The 25,293-nt window shown below is 39.1% G+C and overlaps 1 protein-coding gene and 1 long non-coding RNA gene across 2 annotated transcripts in view; both read left to right on the top strand.

Annotated features, from left to right (window-relative positions):
• Positions 1-11,466, top strand: part of LOC307157121 (uncharacterized protein) — a gene marked incomplete at its 5' end in the record, with an annotated part of 58,033 nt that extends 46,567 nt beyond the window's left edge. The window contains 5 exons of the mRNA XM_079868894.1: positions 8,047-8,157; positions 8,266-8,386; positions 8,725-8,998; positions 9,625-9,677; positions 9,771-11,466. Of these exons, the coding sequence (XP_079725020.1) occupies positions 8,047-8,157; positions 8,266-8,386; positions 8,725-8,998; positions 9,625-9,677; positions 9,771-10,990 (1,779 nt within the window). The 3' untranslated portion in view covers positions 10,991-11,466. The remainder of the gene's footprint in view (positions 1-8,046; positions 8,158-8,265; positions 8,387-8,724; positions 8,999-9,624; positions 9,678-9,770) is intronic.
• A 12,347-nt stretch (positions 11,467-23,813) lies between these two features.
• On the top strand, positions 23,814-25,026 carry LOC307156789. Its single transcript, XR_013820803.1, has 3 exons — positions 23,814-24,295; positions 24,390-24,440; positions 24,709-25,026. It is a non-coding gene; the product is annotated as an uncharacterized lncRNA (long non-coding RNA).
• Positions 25,027-25,293: the final 267 nt, after the last annotated feature.

Below are 25,293 nucleotides of genomic sequence, written 5' to 3'. Positions count from 1 at the left end.
CTTTTACACCTTCTGAGTGGGCATTTACAGTTACGGGCTAAATGCCCTGCTGCCCTTGGTCTGTTAACTCCTGTCTCTGCCCTTCATTATCTATGAACTCTTTTTCTAACCAGAAGTGATTCTTAATACCTTTGGCTAGTTTTAATGCCTCTTTAAAATCATTCTCATCTTTTCTTTCTTTCCACAATCCATTCTCCTCTGTCTCGTAATTATCTCTCACTCTAGACCACTGTACTTTTTCTTCATGTGTCAAAAGGTGAAAAAAACTGCTTTGGTTCTTCACTTCACATACAACTATGCTTATTTTATTCCACTCTTCATTCATACACCCGGGATTTCAATCACACATTTTCATTCATTCATTTGATATCTTTATAATAAATGCAGAAACAATGCTTATTTGTTCAGTTCTTACCTAGCAAAAGCTGTTTCTCTGTCTGGATCGCAGCGCTTGCAGTCTGGCAAATGGCCAAACAATCGACAAAACCAACTTCTTGGAAAATTTCTTGTTCTTTGATACTTATATCTTTGTACTCTTTTTTTTTTTCACTAATTTGCTTTTCACCATCCATCCAATTTTAATAGTTTTATTCCTCCATTTTTATAATTCTTATATTATTTTCTAAATCATATCCTCTGCTTAGTTTTTGCTAAATTTGGTTTTCACTTGCAGCTCAACACAATATAAATTTATGGCTAATTAAGTGCCTTTTTGGCAACACGCCCAGAATAAACTGGCAGCACCCCCTTCTCTCTTCTCCTTAAGATTCTCCTGTAATATAATAATAATGATTATCTTATATTTCCTAATCACTTTTAGTTTAAATCACTCTTTTATCGTGTTCTCTTTTTTTACAATAAAAACTCACCAGCAATTCTCACTTGAATCAGTGCACTCCTCTCATATATATATATTTATTTATTTATTTATTTATTTATTTATTTATTTATCCTCCCTTTTCCCACTCTGCACTTTTGCAGATCTCTTCCTCACTCCGCACTCTGTGCAGACCTCTCTTCACTCTACACTCTGTGCAGATTTCTCCTTCTAAAGACAAACCGACAAATAGTGCACTTCTGGCGTTAAAATAAATAATTTATGAGCACTTCTTGCTCAAACGCACTTTCTGCGTAAAGACAAACAAATTTATGAGTACTTCCTACTCAAACGCACTTCCTGCGTAAAGACAAACAAATTTATGAGTGCTTCGTACTCACAAATCAAACACTCACACACTCATACCATGCATGCTCTTTCTCCCTAAGACCCAAAAATTAGACTCTCCCTCTTTTCTGATTTATTTTATCCTTTTTTTAGGTTCTTTTGATGGAGGAGTATTTTAAAAATTACCCACCATGTTGAGAGCTTATCAGCAGTGACCACACAAAACAAAATATAAGCAAAAACTGCTTACCTTTTTATTTTGGCCAGGCTTTGTTTTGTGTAGCCTCCACCAGGGCCCCCACCACGGCTGCTTGACCTCCTTCCGTCCTCCTGGCTGGCTCGCCAATTATGTTGTGGCAAATTCTCGATCTTCGGTTCAGGTCTTCAATGTCTGATTCAGGTCTCAAAAGAATTCTTTCAGAGTCGAAGTTTCAGGTCCCAGAAGAATTAACTTAATTGACAAACAACAAAATTGAGAAGCCAGCTGGCCATCCGGACATCTGATCTTACAATGGTTTGCACCCAATTCTTATACCTCTTTCTTATCCTATCAGCATTCAAATTGTTATCTTTTTTCCTCTTTGCCCCTCCTCAAAACTTTGCCACGATTAAAACATCTGCATCCATATCTCATTTTTATTGGTGGCATGTCCTTGCACATGTACTTATAAAAATGATTTCATGAAGGTTGTCTGGGTACTGACCTTACACATGTGCTTTTAAAAAAAAATGCAACCAGTTCCCTTACGACCTTGTTTTTCTCTGTCTTCTCTTAGTTTTCTCTAATATTACAGCATTTATTTAGACCCATGTATGAGACAAATGAATTTCTCCAACACGTGACCACCGCCTCACTATATGTGAAGCATGATGTTTTGCGTCGGTGTTTGAGCCTGTTTTGGGAAACGTCGTCCAACATAATTTGCAAAGTACAGTTTTTTGGTCTGTGTCAGACTTTTCATAACCAAACCATGTCCATGCTACAGATGTAGCCCCTCATTTAGGAACAAGCTCCTCGATTTGTCCTGGCTGGTCCTTCTCCTGCTCGGAGCCACCCGCTTCTGTCTCTCCTTCACTCACCATGCTGTTATTCACATTTCTGCCTGCATCCCCATGGTGGTGTGTAAAATTGCAGTCATCCAAATGATGAAAAAGTATTGCCGTAAACAATGTATTTTGCGACACCACGAAATAAACGATAGAGCATAATATGAAACGATATATATCAATATATATCGCACAGCCCTAGGTGAGGGATGTCCTTTAAAAGTTGGGCTGACACACTATTCCTGCATCCTACATTGACAGCTGCTCCATCACTGCCAAATCGCACCAGCCTGTGCTTCCAGTCCGAAATATCTGCTTCTTCAAATTCTTTTTAAGAAACACAAAAATAGACGTGAGCTAATAAGTAAGATTAAGAGTTAATAAGAGTAAATAAGTGAACACAGGAGGAGGATCCAACCTGGTGACAGAGACAATTAGGTTAAAATGACACCCATACATTACCTGTAAATGGCATTCAGAATTCCAGCAGCAGTTCCCTGTTTTACATCCTGAATAAATAGGCATTTACTGGCCCTTTTTCTCCCAGGAAGCGGACATATATCAGCTCATTTTCAGTTGTTCTGCATCAGTTGGCGCATCAATCATAATGGAGAAATAATTGGTCTTCTTCAAAGTCTCCATTAGTTTTTCCCTCTCCATGTCATATATGATGCTTATGAAGCTGTAAAAAGAGCAAACATATTCTGTTTATTCTCCGATTAAAAAAAACAAAACAAAAAAAAACATAGCAGTTTGCAATTGTTGGTGATAAAGGCATACACACCTAGCACACGCTTTGTCAGAATCATAGCAGTCTGGACGTTTTCTACATGTTCTTTGGATGAGCCCATGAAGAGAGGGAAATTGACTGAAAGGTAGCTTCTCCTTTGCAATGTAGTAGGCTGTGTACATCAATGTTCCTCATTTTTTTAAAACAAAGCCTGCTCCATTTTTTGCACTCCTTGAATAACAGCTTTGGTGCATCAGGTTCTTTTACCCTCTGTGCAGCCCTACAATGCTGGTGGCATTTACTTTTGGCATGGGACAGAAGTGTTTCATGCCTAAAAGCATTTGTCCTCTTGACTAATGAAGATGAGCTGTAATAGAGGAATACTTCTCACTTTCTTAACCCCTTCTCAAGCACTCCACCTAATTTTGTAAGGAGAGTGCGAAAATGACATGCACAAATAAAAAGGTTGCTACCCTTATAATTTATAACCTTATAATCCTTATGATTACACACATAATAAGGAATCTTTAAAAAGATGAAAGTGTACAGTTTAAAAATTAGGGCTGTCACTATCTATTATTTAGACAGTTATTCTGAATATTATTATTTTTAACTAATAAAAATAGACCCAAGTGAACAATAGCCTTTTAAAATGACTTCTAATACACATACAATAACAATAAGGCAATAATTAGATCAATAAAGTGTCATAAGTAATCGTATGAATTTTAAACAATACTGTTAAAATAGATAAGTTATTATATGCACATCATCATGTTTTATGCTGCAAGAGACATATGCAATAGTCTTCTTTGGCACGTTAGTTTTTTCACAAAAAAAACAAAGGTTTTAAGCCAGTTATTTATATCTTTTGCTGTAGTGTGTCAGTATGAAATATCAGTTTACATTTCCAAACATTCATTTTGCCATTAATTGTAATAATCCAGTGAGATTTTTGAATGCTCAAGTCAGGTCTTCTTTATTTATATAGCGCTTTTAACAATGTAGATTGTTCCAAAGCGGCTTTACATTGATAATAGGAAATTCAAGTAAAGTGTTTTGGCTTTATAGCAGCTCTAGAATAAAGTTAGTTAGTTTTGATTGATTCACTTCCGTCGCAACGATCATTAGTTATTAACTTATTAGCTAACACCACACCGTTTTAACAGAAAACTCTTAAGTTCTTTCTGCGCAAACTTAAAAAAAACGTGAACCCGTGAGAACACTTCCGTGTAGCCACGCAAACCCGAATTACCCCGACAACACTTTATCTGTAGAGAGGTAAAAGGGAGGGGAGGGAGGCCTTTACAGGGAAGATACTAATTGACACTTCAGGACTATGTTGTCGTCGCGTCCAGGCGCAGGTCCTTCATCAGATCTGAATACGCCCTGGATCCAGCGGATGGCGGTAAACCTCGGGATAAACAGAGAGACTAATATTAGCATAGACGCCATTCTTATTATGATGTATCGAGTACATCAGGATTTATGGAAAGTGTTCCCGGTTCCGGCTGACCTAATCTATGCAGCCTAACATTGAATTATAGAAGTCTATAATGTGTTTTGTGTATGTTAGGTCAAAGAGATGTGTTTTTAGTCTAGCTTTGAACTGACAGAGTGTGTCTGCTTCCCGGACAGTGTTAGGAAGACTGTTCCAAAGTTTTGGTGCTAAATAGGAAAAGGATCTACCGCCAGCAGTCGATTTTGATAAACTAGGTATTATCAAGTGGCCGGAATTTTGAGATCGCAATAGACGTGAAGGACTATAATGCGTGGAGCTAAACCATTTAGTGCTTTGTAAGTAATCAGCAATATTTTAAAATTTATACAATGTTTAATAAGGGAGCCAATGCAGTGTTGACAGAACAGGCTAATATGGTCATACTTCCTGGTTCTAGTAAGAACTCTAGCTGCTGCGTTTTGGACCAGCTGTAATTTGTTTATTAAGCGTGCAGGGCAACCACCCATAATAGCATTACAATAATCTAGCCTTGATGTCATGAACGCATTAACTAATTGTTCTGCATTTGTCAATGAGAGCATATGACATAATTTAGATTAGAGCCCGACCGATATATAGGCAGGCCGATATTATCGGCCGATATTAGGCATTTTCCTAACTATCGGTATCGGCATTTATAACGGCCGATAAATTAATATTTAAAAAAATGCAGCCTGCAGTGATTTATGTAAGGATGGCCCTGCCAATAAAGCACCTAAAAGCTGTTACAAAGAACTGGCAAAAGTGGCCAGCCGCGTATAACAAAAATAACAGCCGCGTCCGGTGTAGACACAGTGTTAAATCTCATTCTGCTTACGTTACAACATCAAGCAATATTCCAATAATTTATGTAATTATAACACTTTATATAGGGCCATTTTGCATTAAAAGTAGCCAGATGGAGACGCGACACGTTCAGAATTAATACACTTTTAGTAAACTACAGAACAGCGCGAGCGGGAAGCGGCGCACCTCACGCAGGCAGAGAACGCGTCTGAGAACAGACACTGTTAGTGATATAAAACGCACACACACAGGTCTGTTAAATTAAGCAATACTTTTAAGGTAGTCTAATATTTTTCTGACTAACAAAATTACTGACACAGTAAAGGGTAGATTTAAATAAAGAAATTAAACGAAATTTAAATAAAGAAATTAAAAGAAATTAAACGAAATTTAAATAAAGAAATTAAACGAAATTTAAATAAAGAAATTAAACGAAGTTTAAATAAAGAAATTAAACGAAATTTAAATAAAGAAATTAAACGAAGTTTAAATAAAGAAATTAAACGAAATTTAAATAAAGAAATTAAACGAAATTTAAATAAAGAAAAACGAAATTAAGTTAAATTAAAAAACGAGATTAATTTAGATTGATAATAACGGGTAAAAAGTCTAATACATTTTGTTTCTATTATTCTATTTTCCACAATGTTAAAGCAACGCAGCTTAATCCAAAACACAAGCTCAGACATGCACTTCGTCCATACAAACTCCGCTGTTCTGCGCTCTTGCCAGAGAAGACTTGCTATATAAGACGGTTCTATTTCTAGCAAGCATGCGTTTTCCGCGTGGCTCGAGCCGCGCCTGAGAGACGCGTGTCTCACGCAGGCAGTGTGCAAACTCCAACCTGTTAACATGGGAGCCGAAATAAAAACGGCCATGCCACGCAGTCAGTGTGTCGCCGGCCTTATTCAAGCGCGAATGAGAACCGTTTCAAGGGGGATCCCAGATGTGAAAAAAACAACAACAACAAATATTCGAATGTCAAATTTTCAAATCGAATACCAACCCACCGAACGAATATTCGGGTCCAGCCCTGTAGCCTAGTTTCACGTTTAGTACATTTTGCTTACTACTTATTTAAAATAGTATAAAACTACTGTAGGCCTACATATGTAATTATAAACGTTTTCATTATGATATTATTAATTTTACTTTACTAAAAAGATCTGAGTTCTTCCTCCACTAAATTAAGATTAAAAATAGAAGAGTATTTAGAATATAATATAATATAAAATGCAATGCAAACTAGTTTGGTTACAGCTCAAATTCTCATTCTATCATTCACCCTGCCTCCATTACATATCTTTGTCACACAAGTGTTTAATCACCACATTTGAGTTATCATTGCAAAACGTTTATACATTTATTCTGTTTATACTGTGTATTCTATATACAGTACCCATCAAAAGTTTGTACACACCAATTGGAAAGTGTGTCCAAACTTACTGTACTATAATACACATACATAATATTGCTACTGTATTATAATATACACACAAATAATATCGGCCGATATATCGGTATCTGGCTTTTTTTTATTGGTATCGGCATCGGCGCCCAAAAATCCATATCGGTCGGGCTCTAATTTAGATATATTTTTAAGATGGAAAAATGCGGTTTTACAGATACTAGACACGTGACTTTCAAATGAAAGATTGGTATCAAAGAGCACACCCAGGTTCCTAACCGATGACGAAGACTTGACAGAGCAGCCATCAAGACAGTATTCTAGGTTATTACGTGAGGAAGTTTTTTGTCCAATAATTAGAATCTCTGTAGTCTGACAATCCGGTATGATCTGATCTCACCATCATCGAGTCTGTCTATGATTACACGAAGAAACAGAAAAGACTGAGACCGACTAAATCCAGAAGAACTGTAATAACGTCTCTATGTCGAGCCCTGATCTGCATAAGTGTACATTTACTGTCTCTAATCCTACGGCAAGTTCATTTATATAGATAGAAAATAAAATTGGTCCTAAAATTGATCCTTGAGGAACACCTGTCTTCACTATTAAATGAGTAGAAATATAATTATCTGTACTGTAACTACCCTTCTTAACTAATACCCCACTGTCTCCACACATAAATTGGGAATCAAACCCATGACCTTGGCATTGCAAGTGTATAATATGAGTGACATGATTAATGTTATTAGGCGCAATAAGTGAAGTAGGGCCTACTCACGCCTACAAGAAGCTGCCTCTCGGACAGCGTGTAATCCTGATTTCAGTTCTGTTCCACTGCTTAAATGGCCAAATACATGCACAAAATTGTCAAAATGCCTGTCTTGTTGAGTATTCATGTATACGCAGTCAGCTATGTCTTAGGTGGAGTAAACAATTGAGAAAGAAAGCGTGCGCATGATTAATATATTGGATCCGTGCAGCTCTTAAAGTGACAGAAGCCTAATAAACCTGCTTCTGTCTGTGTGCTTAATGTAAATCAAACAACAATAGACAAACAGAAAATCACTCACTGCTCTTGACGGAATAACTTTTGCAGCTTTAAAAATCTGTGTATATTTAATTCATACAGTAAAAAAATTACCTTGTCATTGCAAGTGTATAATGTGTAACTTTGTCAATGAGTGAATGTTCGTTCCCAATATGAATAGCTCCATAGGATTAATTTAAGTGTTCTCAAGCACGATTAATTTCAAAGGCTTGTAAACATGCTAAAGACATTTAATGTTATTGATGTCCAGCCTGCAGCATAGGTGCTATGAACTGCAGGGGAAGTTGCAAAAAAATAATGGCTGTTTTTCAGATAGGTTTGCATGAAAACTTCAGGTGAAATTGTTTTTGTATTTCAGGAAGTATTTCCAGTCGAATATGGTCCTGACTTTGATAAAGCACTCCAAGTCCTTGTTGGCTTTTTCCTCTCCAGATTGGAGCAACTTCTGCCTGTACCAAACTTCAAACAGGTCTGATGATACATGCTTATCATATCTGAATGATTAAGGCCAGCTACTTGGTTATACAGAATTTGTTTGTGTTTGTAATGTGTGAAACTTGACTTTCTTTCATTTCAGCTTTCACTGTTGCTCAGCTGTCTCCCTGGGGAGCTAGATGCATGTGTGGACTCTGTTTGTAAATCACACAATTTGCTATCCTTACTGCAAACAGATGTTTGTGGGACTCTGGAAAAAAATGGTAAAATCTAGTCCTTGAATATTAGTGTTATTCCATATGCTTTAGGTTGAACTTGGCTTGCTTGGTTATTAGAATTTTTTTACACAAACCTGAGATATCTACTTTGCCCAGCAAGCCAGTTTGAGAATTCTAATTCACTGCTTCTTTATATAGATGTATTAAGTTTTCTAGATAAAAATGGAAAATCACAAATTTATGTTGAGATATACCAAAACTTAACTGGCTAACCAAGGAAGCCCCAGATAAAGATTAAGACCCAATTCTATTACTTGAAAAATACAGTAATTAAGCACTATTGGTCAATGGCTAATTTTGTTTTCATATTTGTATTTTGAAAGTTCTTCCATCAATAGTTGAGGATCGAATAGTTTCATCATTGTCACTGCCGCCTGTTGGTGACTCAGTCATAAACCAGCACAATGATGATGGAGAGTTACTGCCACTTGATTCTAAAAACCTGCCAAACCAACAACATGGTATGGACAAGGAGACTGTGACAGCTGATCCAAATGTCCAGGATGTGGGATCCAGCTCCAGCTGTGAATCATCAGAGTTCTCCAGAGTCAGTGATGGCGAAAAGTTAACAAACTCAAATGCTGATGAATTGCAACGGTATGTTACCATATTACTAGGTGTGGGCAGAATGGTGAGCTAGTTATACAACAACCAGCTATTACTGAAGTTAACTAGATTTGATTGATTGATTATTTATTTATTTTATCTTGAAGGAATAGTGCAAAAATCATTTCTATCACCCTCATGTCTTTAGATTTGTAATTATTTTTTTCTGTATGACACAAAGAACGATATTTGAAGAATATTTCAGCTGTTTTTGTCCATACAATAAAAAGTCACTGAGGTCTAAAGTTCAAGCTCCAAAATCAGCAATATGGCCATTTTGTATGATGAACACAGTGAAATTTAAGTTGTTTGTCACACTCAAATGAAGTCATTTTTCAGTGTTGGTGCTAATGGTGTAGGTGATAATTTTCTGATATGCAATTTCTGAGAGCATCTTGTGCAACAAATTCCCAAAATTCTATAATGATTACTGTCAGACTGTTGTCAAAATGTCTGCTTTGAGTAATATTCCCCATTATTAGTCTATTTGTGATTGAAAATCTCTGAGTGTCTATTTTTGAGGACTGAGCACATTACTACGAAATTTGCTCTGTAGTGTTCCTGAATTAAGATATAAAATGTTTCATTGTAAAATATCCTGTTTATTCTTTTTGTAGGAGTAACTCAGAAGAGCCAAGTGTACCGTCATCCACCAATGATGCTCATAGAGGTACAGCCCTTCCGAATATCTGTCAAGATTCTCATTATACCTTTTCATCATCTTTAGACTGAACCACTCTATTTGTCCCATGTTTTCCTTTAGGTGATTTAATTTTTCAGACTGCTGTGCCACAGCGGCCTGCTGTCGACAACTTCCCAAACACACCTTCTAAAGGCTTCCACTATGCAGGCAGGACCGTACACAAATGTCAACAGTGCACGAAATACTTCATCTATCGCTCTGATCTTGTCAAGCACCAGGAAATTCATACCCAGGCGGGGACACATGAGTGTCTTCAGTGTGGGCAAGTTTTTGACGATTTGACGCAGCTGGCGGCGCATAAGAGCACCAGCTGCAATACCAGAGTTTTTAAGTGCATCAAATGCACTGCCCACTTTAGATCCCTCAGGACCCTATACAGACACAACAGGCTGCACAAAGAGAAAACCACACACAAATGCCCTGAATGTGGACGGCTGTTCACAAGTCTGTCAAGATTAGTCAGTCACCGGCGAGCTCACCGAACTCCCAGTGTTAAAAGGAACTATACCTGTAAACAATGCAATGAGACTTTCGGGTCATACCGAGCCAGTTTAATCCACCAGAAGACTCATAAAGTTAAAGACGTCCACCAATCTAAACCGGAACGGCAGCCAGGAAAGTGTCGGTTTTGTGATTTGACATTTAGCGTCGACAGCGAATTAAGAAGCCACCTGAAGACACATGCAGAGTTCAGGCCATATATATGCGACCAGTGTGGGAAGTGCTTTTCGGCAAACAGCAGCCTACTCGCCCACCTCTCAAACCACACGGGCGAGAAACCTCTCCTTTGTTCGCAATGCGGCAAACGGTTTTACAGCAAAATCCAATTAAAATCCCACATGAGATGTCATTCTGGCGAGCGGCCGCACATTTGTCCGTACTGCGAGAAGCAGTTTTCACTATCTGGGAATTTGAAAATCCACATCAGAATTCACACTGGGGAGAAGCCATACGTTTGTCATCAGTGCGGAAAGGGTTTTGTCTCTGCCGGATGCCTGCAGGTGCATCTGCGTTCTCACACGGGAGAGAAGCCGTATCAGTGTAAAATCTGCGGCAAGAAATTTGTGGTTTCGAGTCACCTGACGGCTCACATGTGCTTTCACACCGGAGAGCGTCCACACTGCTGCTTACAGTGTGGGAAACGATTCATCCGGCGCTATGACTTGAGCAAGCACATGTACACTCATATTGGGAAGAGGCCGTTCCCATGTCCTCTGTGCCCAAAGGCTTACACGTGCCGTACACACTTGAACAGGCACATGAAGAGTCACAGTGTTTGACTTAAATCACTTTGTCATCCTGAGTGCCTTGTGTGGGTTGAAAACAACTATGATCTTTAAAGTAATGGTTCAATCAAAAATTTAAATCCTGTAATTATTTACTCACCCTCATGACTAATGTCCATGTCCAAACCTGTTTACACTGTTTTCTGTGGATCAGAATTTTTTTTAAAGAATCTCTCCACAGCTCTTTTCCAATTGACAGATCATAATTGACCACATCTTTCAAGCTCTAAAAATGGCAAAAAGTCTGGAGAGTATCATTATAATCCATACAGTTTATGCATTATATTCCAAGTCTTAAAACAGATGATTCCTTTCTGTGAGTAACAAATTGAAATTCAGGTTGTTTATTCAATGATAATATTCCCCTTCTTCTGAGCTGTTCAGTCATTGAGTTGAGAACTAGATCAGTCTGATTTGTAAACCAAACCATATGGTTTATTAAAATTAATTGTCTTTAAAAAAAAAGAAAACAGCTTACTGAAGGTGAGGTCACCCTTATGTTGTTCCAAACCTGTTTCTTTCATTGGGGCCCATCAACTGTTTGGTTACTGACATTCTTCAAAATATCTTCTTTTGTGTTCAGCAGAAAAAGAAAATCATACAGTTTTGGAACAACATGAGGGTGTGTAAATGATGAAATTTTCATTTTTGGGTGAACTATCCCTTTAAGTTCCAGTCTGTTTTCCACACAAAACTAAGACTTAAGAAGACTAGCAGACATAAGAGTGAGTAAATAAGTTGGGGTGAACTGTCCCTTTAATTAAAATGTTTCAACTCTGTTTCCTTCTAATTTGAGGCTCTGCAGTTGTTAAAGTCATTTGAAGAACAGCTTCAACATTTTCTTGCATTACTAATGTGTAAAACAGTTTCGTGCCATGGATATTTTCTGTAGAAATATAGGTTTGGAGCCCACTGTTAGTTTTTCTTTTAGATTTAGGTTTTTCTAATATAATTTACGATAGCATCATCCTCAGTATGCAACTATTAATGTAATGTGCTGAATATTATAGCCTCATACTAAACTAAATAAATGTGTCGACAACTTAAAGTGGGAATTAAAAATCTCATAATATTGTGGTGCATGTCATTTTTTTATTATTTTATAAACAGCTGTGTAGCCTATTTTCTATTTGCATACATAAAAAGTAATACAAGGTAGCAGTGATGTACCGTAAAAATAAACTTTAAATCTTCATCAATAACTACAACTAAAGATTGTTTTAAAATGGTGTGTGAACTCACAAAAACAATGTCAGATACTGCTCTGGCCCTTCTCTTCATATCAAAGTAAGTTATTGTCAATCAGTGGCTAGTTGTCTAAGTTGTTGTAGACCTGACCTGCTAAAGAAAGATGTCTCTATCCCTCAGAAAAAGGTGCCACTCTCCATTTCTCAAAATCTGGCTCAAAGTCTTCACAGTGTTCGTAGTTGACTAACTGGGGCTCAGATCAGGAAGCAGACAGACAAGCTTAACCAACCGTATGTTAGCTGGCTTGAGTTGTCAAGTAGCTCAAATAAATTACAACACATAGTGACTGCATCATCTAATTTAGAGACTGTGTCTGTTCTGCAAAATGCTTGTTAGCTCCTCTGAAAAAGAAAAGATGTTAATGGAAAAAAAAAATCAAGATAATTATTTTCTAAAGCTCGAGCTTCTGAATATTAAATCACTTTCATCTAAATCACTAATTGTAAAATAAATGATTACTGATCATAAATTAGATGCACTGTTTGACAGAAACCTGGCTTAAATCAGATAAATATATTCATTTAAATGAGTCTATCCCCCAGGTCATTGCTATAAACACGAGCCCTGCTTTGTTCTTGCTACAGTATACAGACTTTCTTTAAGAATTAGCTGATTTTCTGTCAGATCTTGTAGTTTCTGTTGATAGAGATGTGATTGTAGATGATTTCAATACTGGCATCGATAATGAAAATGATTTAAAATATTAAACATTTTAGAAGAATGTTTACTGACACCTTGTGTCTGATATGCGCTTAGCCAAGGTCACTCAGCCTGCTCAGCATTACCAAACTGGTAGAACTATTATTTTAATTACTAAAGATTACTAAACTTCATTAATAATCTTCCAGATCTATCACAGATGCTCTGTGTATTGAAAGGAGCATTTCAAGGGATGAAAGAAGATTGTAACTGTTGTTGATTTTTTGGGCCTCTGCTCTTCTTTTCTACCTGAGCTCTGCCTTCCTGGAAAACTGGGTTAAAGCCGTAGGCCATACTGAATTCCCCAATGGCACCCTCTCTCTCTGGCTGTCTCAGGTAACATGCTACACACATCCTGGGTACAATTTTACTGTGTTTTATCATCTTATACATATATTTTGTAACCAATTCAAGTGTAACCATAACCAAATACTGGTTCTCAATCACTCAGTGATGTACTAGCGATTTTAAGAACGAATCACGATTCACTAAAAATTTTGTAATAAAATTAATTCTAAATATACCTAAAGATATAGGAACAACTGAAACCACACATACACAAAAAGCACTTACTCTGAATGGTCTTATAACCATGTTAATAAGTTATATTTCATCCTAACACAACTATAATTATATTGCATTAATTGCAGGCTATTATAAAATTATATAATAAAATTAATAATACACATTTAATTTAATCTTAAATGCATATGAAATGCATAATTAATTAAATTAAATATGAAATATACTTTATTGTATTAATCTTAAATGCATATGAAATGCATAATTAATTCAATTAAATATGAAATATACTTTATTGTATTTATCAGTGCATAGTGCATAGCAGCCATCAAGTTAGACAGTATTCTAGGTTATTACATGAGGAAGTATTTTGTCCAATAATTAGAATCTGTTTTTTTTTTTTCAGAATTAAGTAGTAGGAAATTACTAGTCATCCAGTTTTTTTTTTTATATCAGCTATGCATTCCGTTAATTTTGTGAATTGATAAGTTTCGTCAGGGTCTGAAGAAATATAGAGCTGAGTATCATCAGCATAACAGTGAAAACTAATTCCATGCTTCCTAATGATATCTCCTAAGGGTAGCATGTACACAGTGAACAGCAACAGTCTTAGTACTGAGCCTTATGGTACGCCATACTGAACTTTTGATTGATAAAACACCTCTTCATTTACTGCTACAAACTGATAACAGTCAGATAAGTATGATTTAAACCATGCTAAAGCAATTCCACTAATGCCAACATAATTTTCGAATCTATGTTGTGGTCAATGGTATCAAATGCAGCACTAAGATCGAGTAACACTAATAGAGAGATACAACCACCATCGGATGATAAGAGCAAATCATTTGTGACTAATGAGAGCTGTCTCAGTACTATGATACGGTCTAAATCCTGACTGAAAATCCTTGCGGTGTCACACTCAGACAAAGGCAGACAGGATTGAGGTGAATATACAACAAGTTTATTTAATGTGTAGACTAGAGGGTGAGCGGTGCAGGGAGAATAATGCAGTTGTGATGAATATGATATGGCGATGACTTGGCTGACCAGGAAGAATGTCTTTGCAGGAGAGAAGTAGACAAGATGAGCCTGGATGAGGAAGAACGACAACGACGGAAAGATCGGGACTTCAGGTAAGTAGTATGGATGAAGATCACTCAGGTGAGCAGTCTGTGGCGCTTGTCAACAATGAGGTCAATAAACAGGAATGGTGGTTTCTCAGATGAGTAGACAATAGCGCAAGTCATAGTGCAAGTCTAAGACGAGACCAGACAATGAGACTCAGTGACAAGAGTCCTTAAAGGTGTTCTAAGTGATGTTGGGTGATGTCACTTCTTGTTGACGTTGAAAGTATTGTCAAACAAAACGGAGGCTAGCTAGACATTCCCTCCTCCTCATCCGCGCACTAACCCCCCAAACCCCACCCCCAAATCCTTCTTGTCGGTTATTGGCTGGAACAGTTTATGTTTAGTGGTGCGGGTTAGCCCAGTTTGTTTTTCTTACCGTTTGTGAAGCCTGGGCTGTCTACATAGATCGTGTATTTTTACAGTGTGTTCAGGGGACAGGCAGCTAGCGGATGGTGAGGAGATGTTTGCTGGATGTGACAAAATAAATCTTTTGGCTTAAAAAACGCATGACATCGCTTAGAGCATTTTAAATAGAGCTGTAGGATGATCAGTGATGATGGGTGACAGGTGATGGTGATCAGTGAAGGAGGTGCATTTCACCCCCCCTTTAAGAAGCCCTACTGTTCTCCACTCATTACCTGTATTAACTGCACCTGTTTGAACTCGTTACCTGTATAAAAGACACCTTTCCACACACTCAATAAACAGACTCCAACCTCTCCACAATGCCAAGACCAGGGAGCTGTGTAAGGACATCAGGGATAAAATTGTAGACCTGCACAAGCCTGGGATGGGCTACAGGACAATAGGCAAGCAGCTTGGTGAAAAGGCAACAACTGTTGGCGCAATTATTAGAAAATGGAAGAAGTTCAAGATGAGGGTCAATCTCCCTCGGTCTGGGGCACCATGCAAGATCTCACCTCGTGGGGCATCAATGATCATGAGGAAGGTGAGGGATCAGCCCAGAACTACACGGCAGGACCTGGTCAATGACCTGAAGAGAGCTGGGACCACAGTCTCAAAGAAAACCACTAGTAACACATTATGCCGTCATGGATTAAAATCTTGCAGCGCACACACAAGGTCCCCCTGCTCAAGCCAGCGCATGTCCAGGCCCGTCTGAAGTTTGCCAATGACCATCTGGATGATCCAGAGGAGGAATGGGAGAAGGTCATGTGGTCTGATGAGACAAAAATATAGCTTTTTGGTCTAAACTCCACTTGCTGTGTTTGGAGGAAGAAGGATGAGTACAACCCCAAGAACACCATCCCAACCATGAAGCATGAAGGTGGAAACATCATTCTTTGGGGATGCTTTTCTGCAAAGGGGACAGGACGACTTCACCGTATTGAGGGGAGGATGGGGCCATGTATCGCGAGATCTTGGCCAACAACCTCCTTCCCTCAGTAAGAACATTGAAGATGGGTCGTGGCTGAGTCTTCCAGCATGACAACAACCCGAAAACACACAGCCAGGGCAACTAAGGAGTGGCTCCGTAAGAAGCATCTCAAGGTCATGGAGTGGCCTAGCCAGTCTCCAGACCTGAACCCAATAGAAAATCTTTGGAGGGAGCTGAAAGTCCATATTGCCCAGCAACAGCCCGAAACCTGAAGGATCAGGGGCCTCATTTATAAAACTTTGTGTAGGATTTGCGTCAGAAGTGGCGTACGGATGAAACATAGGACGTGCGTACGCACAGAAATATTCGGATTTATAAAACCGTGCGCACGCACATCCTACGCAGTTTTCCCTTACTAAATCACAATCAATTCTAAATGTAGCGCAGCTTTTGCGGCTTCATGTCATGCCCATAGTTGCCCATAAATAGTCCGTGAAACTCCCACAAGTTAATATTCATTGATTGCGAAATCATGGCAAACACAGAGAAGAAAACCAAGAAACGTAACTTCACTCACGTCATTACGCATTGTGATGGCATCATGGCATTTTATTACCATCCATTTGATTGCATCTGACAAGCTACAGATGTGTTATGAGGATGGATTGCATAACATGCCAATATGATTGCAGAACATATTTCACTTTTGTGAAAATGTGTTAATTTGCATTTCTGTTGTAGCCTAATCTTCGTTTGATTTTGTTTGTTTTACAATGCAGATCGATCAAACGGGTGTTCGTGTAGGCTGTTAATTGTAAGACTTGCTTTGTGAAGTCTTCATATTATTTATGAGAGGCAGTATTGCCATTTCTTTTACACAACGGTCTACAGTTTCACTCACTTTCATGTGTTTCTTCCATCTGCCGACGGTGTCGCCATTTCTCATTTCACCCGTTTTTGTGCATACGCCTGGGTCAGAGTTTGCGTGAAGGACCGCACATTTTCCCGTCAAGTTTGCTTTTAATAAATACCAATTATTGCGTAGAGAGCAGCGTACGCCTTCTTTTGTGCGTACGCAACGTTTATAAATGAGGCCCCTGGAGAAGGTCTGTATGGAGGAGTGGGCCAAAATCCCTGCTGCAGTGTGTGCAAACCTGATCAAGAACTACAGGAAACGTATGATCTCTGTAATTGCAAACAAAGGTTTCTGTTCCAAATATTAAGTTCTGCTTTTCTGATGTATCAAATACTTATGTCTTGCAATAAAATTCAAATTATTTAACTTAAAAATCATACAATGTGATTTTCTGGATTTTTGTTTTAGATTCCATCACTCACAGCTGAAGAGTACCTATGATAAAAATTACAGACTTCTACATGCTTTGTAAGTGGGAAAACCTGCAAAATCGGCAGTGTATCAAATACTTGTTCTCCCCACTGTATATATATAAGGTAGGCTACTCCCGCTCGCCTTCGGATACAGCCTTTTATATGGCACGCATCTGTATAGCAACAATTCCTTAAAATTGTGCTCGTTTCATTTTCAAAGTAACCTGTGGTTGACTGTAAGCAAGTACATTCGTTAAGTATTCACATACAAATGTGAAGTAATGAGGGGTTTTTTCTCTCACAGGACAGCAACACTACAAAACCATGGTATTTTACAATATGATGCATTGTTGTATAGTAAACTACTCAACAGTAAATTACTTTAAATATAACAACCTTCAACAGATTCAACCTTCTTTTCAATCGAAAAGAATTTGGACCCACTCTTTAATAAGATTTCATTAGATAAAGATAGATGGTCACCACTATTCTTATCATTATGGGGAAAGGTCAACGTCCTGAAGATGAACTGTATCCCGAGGTTGAATTATTTGCTGCAATGCCTTCCTATTGCAATACCCCAAAAGTACTTTAAAAGGTTCGACCAAATTTGCAAAAAGTTCTTATGGAATGGTAAATGTGCAAGGATAAAATTAGAAAGGCTTCAGGTGCCAATCAATAAGGGTGGCATGGGCCTCCCCAAGCTAGCCCTGTATTATTATGCCTTCTGCTTGAGACATATAGCTCAGTGGACACTGCCACCTGAGAGAGCCCCTCCCTGGTTTGAGATTGAACGGAGATTGTTCTCCCCACTTTCCCCTATAAATGCTCTGTCTAGCAGTATACCCTCCAAATTAAAATCTCACCCTATCATATCCAACTTCTGTAATGTGTGAAAGAAGTTTTCTAAAGCTTTTAATACACTGCTCAAAAAAATTAAAGGAACACTTTAAAAACACATCAGATCTCAATGGGGAAAAATATCATGCTGGATATCTATACTAATATGGACTGGGTAATGTGTTATGAACGAAAGGATGCCACATCGTTTGATGGAAATGAAAATGATCAATTGAATTCAAAGACACCCCGGAAATCTAAGTGAAAAAATTATGCAGCAGGCTTATCAATTTTGCTGAAATTTCATTGCAGCAACTCAAAATGGTACTCAGTAGTTTGTATGGCCTCCACGTGCTTGTATGCATGCCTGACAACGTCGGGGCATGCTCCTAATGAGACGACGGCTGGTGTCCTGGGGTATATCCTCCCAGATCTGGACCAGCGCATCACTGAGCTCCTGGACAGTCTGAGGTGCAACCAGGTGATGTCAGATGGACCGAAACACAATGTCCCAGAGGTGTTCTATTGGATGTAGGTCAGGTGAGCGTGGTGGCCCTTCAATGGTATCATTCCTTCATCCTCCAGGAACTGCCTGCATGCTCTTGCCACATGAGGCCGGGCATTGTTGTGCACCAGGAGGAACCCAGGACCCACTGCACCAGCATAGGGTCTGACAATGGATCCAAGGATTTCATCCCGATACCTAATGGCAGTCAGGGTGCCATTGTCTAGCCTGCAGAGGTCTGTGCGTCCCTCCATGGATATGCCTCCCCAGACCATCACTGACCCACCACCAAAACCGGTCATGCTAAACGATGTTACAGGCAGCATAACATTCTCCACGGCTTCTCCAGACCCTTTCCTGTCTGTCACGTGCTCAGGGTGAACCTGCTCTCATTTGTGAAAACCACAGGGCACCAGTGGCGGACCTGCCAATTCTGGTGTTCAATGGGAAATGCCAATCGAGCTCCCTGGTGCTGGGCAGTGAGCACAGGGCCCACTAGAGGACGTCGGGCCCTCAGACCACCCTCATGAATTCTCTTTCTGATTGTTTGGTCAGAGACATTCACACCAGTGGCCTGCTGGAGGTCATTTTGTAGGGCCTTGGCAGTGCTCATCATGTTCCTCCTCGCACAAAGGAGCAGATACCGGTCCTGCTGATGGGTTAAGGACCTTCTACGGCCCTGTCCAGCTCTCCTAGAGTAGCTGTCTGTCTTCCTGGAATCTCCTCCATGCTCTTGAGACTGTGCTGGGAGACACAGCAAACCTTCTGGCAATGGCACGTATTGATGAGCCATCCTGAAGGAGCTGGACTGCCTGGCCAACCTCTGTAGGGTCCAGGTATCGCCTCATGCTACCAGTAGTGACACTGACCCTAGCCAAATGCAAAACTGGTGAAAAACAGTCCGAAAAGATGAGTAGGGAAAAAATGTCAGTGGCCTCCACCTGTAAAACCATTCCTGTTTTGGGGGTTGTCTCACTGTTGCCCATCTAGTGCACCTGCTGTTAATGTCATTAACACTAAAGCAGCTGAAACTGATTACCAACCCCCTCTGTTACTTAACTGACCAGATCAATATCCCAGGAGTTTAACTGACTTGATGCTATTCTCTGATTAAAAAGTGTTCCCTTTATTTTTTTGAGCAGTGTAGTAATGTCTATCTTAATTCTGAATCTTGTATTTGAAATAGCCCAAAGTTACGTATTAATAAACATTCCCTTCTATGGAAAGATTGGGTAGAAAAAGGAATTATTACACTAGCAAACCTGTATGAGAGGGATAATATAAAGTCATTTGAAAGGTTGGCTGGTGAATACAATTTGCCCAGAAATAATTTCTGGAAGTATTTACAAATGCGTCACCTGTTAGTTACTTTCATAGGGAAAGGAATAGAACCTCAGCAGTCAAACCTTCTCTCTCAGACTACGAAAATAATGGGTTTGGGGCATGAAGCTGCTATCTTTTATGCAATGTTATTCCAACAGACAGTTACCATATCTTATGCAACAATGTTAACTTGGTTGGCAGATTTGAACATTGATGTCACACATAAAGAGTGGGATCGTATCTGTGAAAACATTAAGAGGGTTTCAAGAGACATTGAAATTAGATTAATCCAGTTTAAAATTCTTAATCGCTTTTATTGGACTCCAACCAGGCTGTTTAGGCTGAAGCTGAGGGATAATGCAGACTGCTGGAAGTGCTGCAGTTTGGAAGGAACTCTTTTTCATCTGCTCTGGGAATGTCCCATGATTCAGAATTATTGGCTAAAGATTCATGACCGCATTGAATCGGTCAACGGGACATTTGCCCAATATACAGTAGTGGGTTATTGGACAAATAGTGGGTTAGTGGGATGTGGGAGTGGCTTGGGGGTCAGTGGGGGGTGGGGGGGATTAGTTAGGGTTTTTTTTGGAGGCATTAGCTCAGTATCGCCCCCTAAGGGTGTCCGTATACCACCTACTAGTATTTGGATGGTGCTTTGCGGAAGCAGGGGTTATCACGAAGTGACAAATGCCCACTATTTAATGGGCAATTGTCATCCATATTCACCCTACGCTCCCTCGGGAGCACTATGAGTCCAATGGCAGCTTATATGTATGGGCGTTTGTCCACGAATCACCTATATGGACTACCTAAAAGTAGTTTAAGTATCACTATATATCACAACTCTAAACAATTTCTCTTTTGTTTGTTTCTCTAAATCAGACCAGACCCCTGTACTGCAGGATAAACCTGAGCGTGCCAGTACTGGACAGGTATTTTAATGACTTGGACACACGACCTGATTTTCGGCTGAGCAGGGAGGCCCTGACAGTGCTGCTGGACCTGTTGACCGGCAACACGGATGGGGTTCCACAATAGAGACCCTGGTATTTTTTTTTGCTGGCTGGCGTGTGGTACATCCTTACAGGGTCGTCTCCAGAGTGTTTGACATGCCTCGTTCCACTGTCCACCGCATTGTCCACCGGGTCGCTGAGGAGGTGATGGCCATCCGCTACCAGGTCATTCGGTTCCCCAACACCCGGTTCCCCAACACCCCAGTCTGTGGCCAGACACAGAGCTTTCTTGAAAGCTGCAGGAGCAATTGACGGCTGCCATGTCTGCATCAAGCCTCCAAGCGGCCCTGATGGTCAATGCTACAGGAACAGGAAACATCCATAATCCTGCAGGCTGTTTGTGACCATCAGGGCCGCTTCATTGACACCTACGTGGGCTGGCCCGGGTCAGTGCATGACGCACGAGTGCTCCGGTACAGCCCACTGTACAGGAGGTCAGTGTACCCTCCTCCAGGGCACTCCCCCTCATCACTCCCTACAAGAGGCCAGTACGAGGTGTGGGAGCCCAGCGCTTTAATCTTCATCATTCCAGGGCACACTCCATTATAGAGCGTGCTTTTGGGATGATGAAGACCAGGTTCCTATCCATCTTCCTGCAAGCGCTGGAGGTGCACCACACCTTTGTACCTCATGTAAGTTAAATTAAAAATACATTTGCAAAAAACATAATTAACTTCTTTCTTCCAGACCGTATCATTTTTTGTTTTGTTTTTTCATTTCATGTCATCACAGCCTGTGCCATCCTCCACAACATCTGTCTTGGGGTTGGTGACATCATGGCCCCGGAGGATGAGCATGAGGAGGATGATGGGGAGCATGTTTTGGAGACAGTCAGTGGGGCTCCCTGGCGTGACCAGCTGTCTGCAGAGGTGTCTGCCCTGGAGGAGGTTCCCATTGACCATGATTATTTGTAACAGGCAAGTCAGAGAACTTTAAAGCTATAATTGCCAAAACCAAAAATTAATGTCCATAGAATGGGTTTACATGTTGAAATTTTTGATGCTTTAATTTGAGGATGCGAGTTAATTTATTTTATTCTTCCCTCTTTTTGAAATGATCTCAGTGAGATGGCAGCCGTCGATTGAGTCAGCCCTGCAAACCTGTTGTTAAACAATGCAGTGGACAGTGGAAATTATGCAGTCAAACACTCTGGAGACCATCCTAGATGTCCCACCCACCGGCAGAGAGGCCTTACCAGGGTCTCTATTGTGGAGCCCACCCGGGTCCAGCAGCATCACCAGGGTCTCTCTGCTCAGCTTAAATCTTGTTTTATGTACTGTTAATTTAAATTATGTTGTCAGATGATATACAAGTTATGTTGTAAATGGTTATTTATAAAATGTTATCTATATAATTATTTTTTTCAATTGTTTTTACAAAATATTGTTTGTTTGTTCTCAAATTGCACCTGTCATTAAAAAAAAGCAATGTCAAGAACCATTCCTTTTTATTTCATATCCCAACACATCAAGTTATTTAAAAAATAAACAATGCACAGAAATGGAACAAAAATAATGTTTATTATGCATATTAAATAAACTGTACACAAGTTTGTTTTGTCATTTAAAAATAAATAAAATACCTCATTTAATATAACTTAGATTACAAAAATAAACTGTACAAAACTTAAAGGGCACCTATTATGCAAAATTCACTTTTACATGGTGTTTGAACATAAATGTGTGTTGGCAGTGTGTGAGCAAAACCACCCTAGAATGATAAAAATCCACCCAGTAGTTTTTTTACTATCTCAATAAATCATAAGCACTGTCTCAGAACACCCTGTTCTAGATTTTCGAGAGGGGGTTCAGCGAAAAATCGGCAGCTGGCAGCAGGAAGTAGCTGCCACTGGCAGCAGGAAGTAGCTGCCGTTGACAGCCGGAAGCCCTGCCATATTAGGAGGGACCTGCCATTTCGTGGCAGCCAATCAGTATCGTCCAACGTAGTAGCAACCAATCACATTTACCTGGAAGTCAAGCGACAGCAGCCAATGGTGGCGCCGGTGAATCTTCAGTAATGGCGGTGGTATTTGGCTCGGTAAGTTCGTATATTATCAGATTAATAAATAATTGTTGCTCTGTACGTTGGAGTTTAACTTTTATGTTAGAGACAGTGTATCTGTGACTACTTAAGTTGAATTGGTTAATTTAATCATTTGTAGAAACGCAGCTTGTGCACCGTGTGCTCCTGGTTTGTGAGGGGCTATCATTAATTTTAAATACTAACTTACGTTACCAATATCATTAAATATTAGCGTTTGTTAACATGTTAACTTAATCTATTGATTAGAATAAAGCTCATGCTGATTTATTGGAATTGACAAGCTCAGCCTTTATGATACACGTGCAACGCTAACAAAACATATCCCAAATGATCTAACTTATGTTTTAATACAAAAAACACCATTTTAATCAACATTACTTCACCATATTCTAAACTTCTGTTTTTTAGTTTCACCAAGTTCACCACAGCCTGTCACAGATTGCTGGGGATGGACAAACATATGTGCCATGAAGGAAACCCCAGATTTCCAGTTGCAAAACCAACCAAACGCACTGTTATGTTTTCACACATTTCACGTATTATATCCTGTCTTGATCAAAGCAGGCAAAAGGCATTCTGTTTTTTATCTTTTTATTTTTTTTATACAAATTCTAGATTGTATCGAAAATTTGACATTTCAGTGTCTGTTTATTTTCTTAGTTTGATCATGTTTTGGATGGGACCCAATCACCAGATGAGACCAGTGTATATATATATATATATATATATATATATATATATATATATATATATATATATATAATAATTATTTTATATATATCTATTCAAAATATACTGGAACTGTTCACTTTTTCCATATAACTTTCACCCCCAGTTTCACAGACAAGGCTCAAACTAGTCCCAGACTAAAATGCATGTTTAACTGAAAGCAAATTACACTTGTGTATCTTAAAATATCAGTGCCATTGTTTCTTTTAAGATTCACAACAGTAATGTTTTTTCTAAGGCATATTTATAAAAGTCCTAATTGCACTAAGGCCTAATCCTGGCATAATCTAAACCCTATCTGTGAAACCGGGCTTCAAAGTTTTACATATTAGTCCAGTGGTTCAGTTCAACACTTTGTTCTCTGGCTTTAGATAGGCATAGACAGTGGCATTTAAAAAATAAATTACACCTGCTCCCTAGTTCAGGTATGCTACTGTCTACTGCTGCAACATGGCTAAGTGGTTCAACACGGAGTTCATCTCTCTCTTTCTCTCGTGTGTGTAAAATAACTAACTTTTTCCCCCTTCTTTTTAAGCTCAGTTGCAATAAAGATGGATCCGGAAGCTTGTTAAAAATAAGGTATTGATTTCATGTTACAACAATTTTGATTTCTTTGCTATCTTTAGTGTATAAATAAAATGTTAGTTTTTCCATTTCGATTTTTTTTTTCCAGGATGTTCCAGCTCAGTTGGGATCTGTGGACTGCAGTGAATTCATGCTAATGGTAAGTTATTACGGTGATTTTGTTTCCCCATAACATATCTATCTTATCTACTTATACCTAACTTATCTATCTTTTTCTAACATCTGTCTTTCTTACTAATCTTAAGGTTACAGGGGTTAAACACTATGTGATCTGATTCACAGAATTGTACTTTTATGTGTATTTCTTTAAAGTGAACATTATCTGTACTACTTTTGGAGGAACTGCGATTCCATTGTGTGTGTGTGTGTGTGTGTGTGTGTGTGTGTGTGTTGAATGTTCTGTGCAGGTCTTGTGATATGCAGCAGCTGACCCCAAGACGCCTTTCTACGACCTCCGAGGTCATCACCGGACCATCTTGGACTCGGATGACAATGTCGACTTACCCTCCTATCTATCCATAAGTGTAGAATTGTTTTAACTTTGTTCTTTTGCCAATGAGAAGTAGCCAACCTGTATTTACTGATGTCAATCATGCCCTTGGAAATGGTATAACTGGTGTGAGATTTTGTGTACAGTAGAGTCTCTGGCTTGCGACCCCGTGAGACTTTAACGCCTGGCTCTACCGATGAAACTATTCTTCATTAAATTTTTACTTATTTGATTGAACCTCACGACTCCTGGTCTTCTTTCATCATATCTGGTCCTGGGTCTTTAAGCTGTTATTCCCTAACACTAGAAACATTGTAAATCATGTTAAACCATGCTAGAACATTGTAAAACGTTTTCAAACTTTCTTTTTCAAGCCAACTTAGTTTTTTATGAACTTTAACATCTAGTTCAGAATTGTTGTTCATTCCGATTTCAGAACAACAAATATCAAGCCTGTTTTCAAAGTTACAGCTGTTTTATAAAACAAAGACAAGAATGTATT

Source organism: Squalius cephalus (assembly GCF_949319135.1).
Source record: "Squalius cephalus genome assembly, chromosome: 4".
In the NCBI taxonomy this organism is placed as follows: Eukaryota; Metazoa; Chordata; class Actinopteri; order Cypriniformes; family Leuciscidae; genus Squalius; species Squalius cephalus.
The sequence above is the reverse complement of the archived record's forward strand: the minus strand, read 5'-3'. Positions and strand labels throughout refer to the sequence as shown.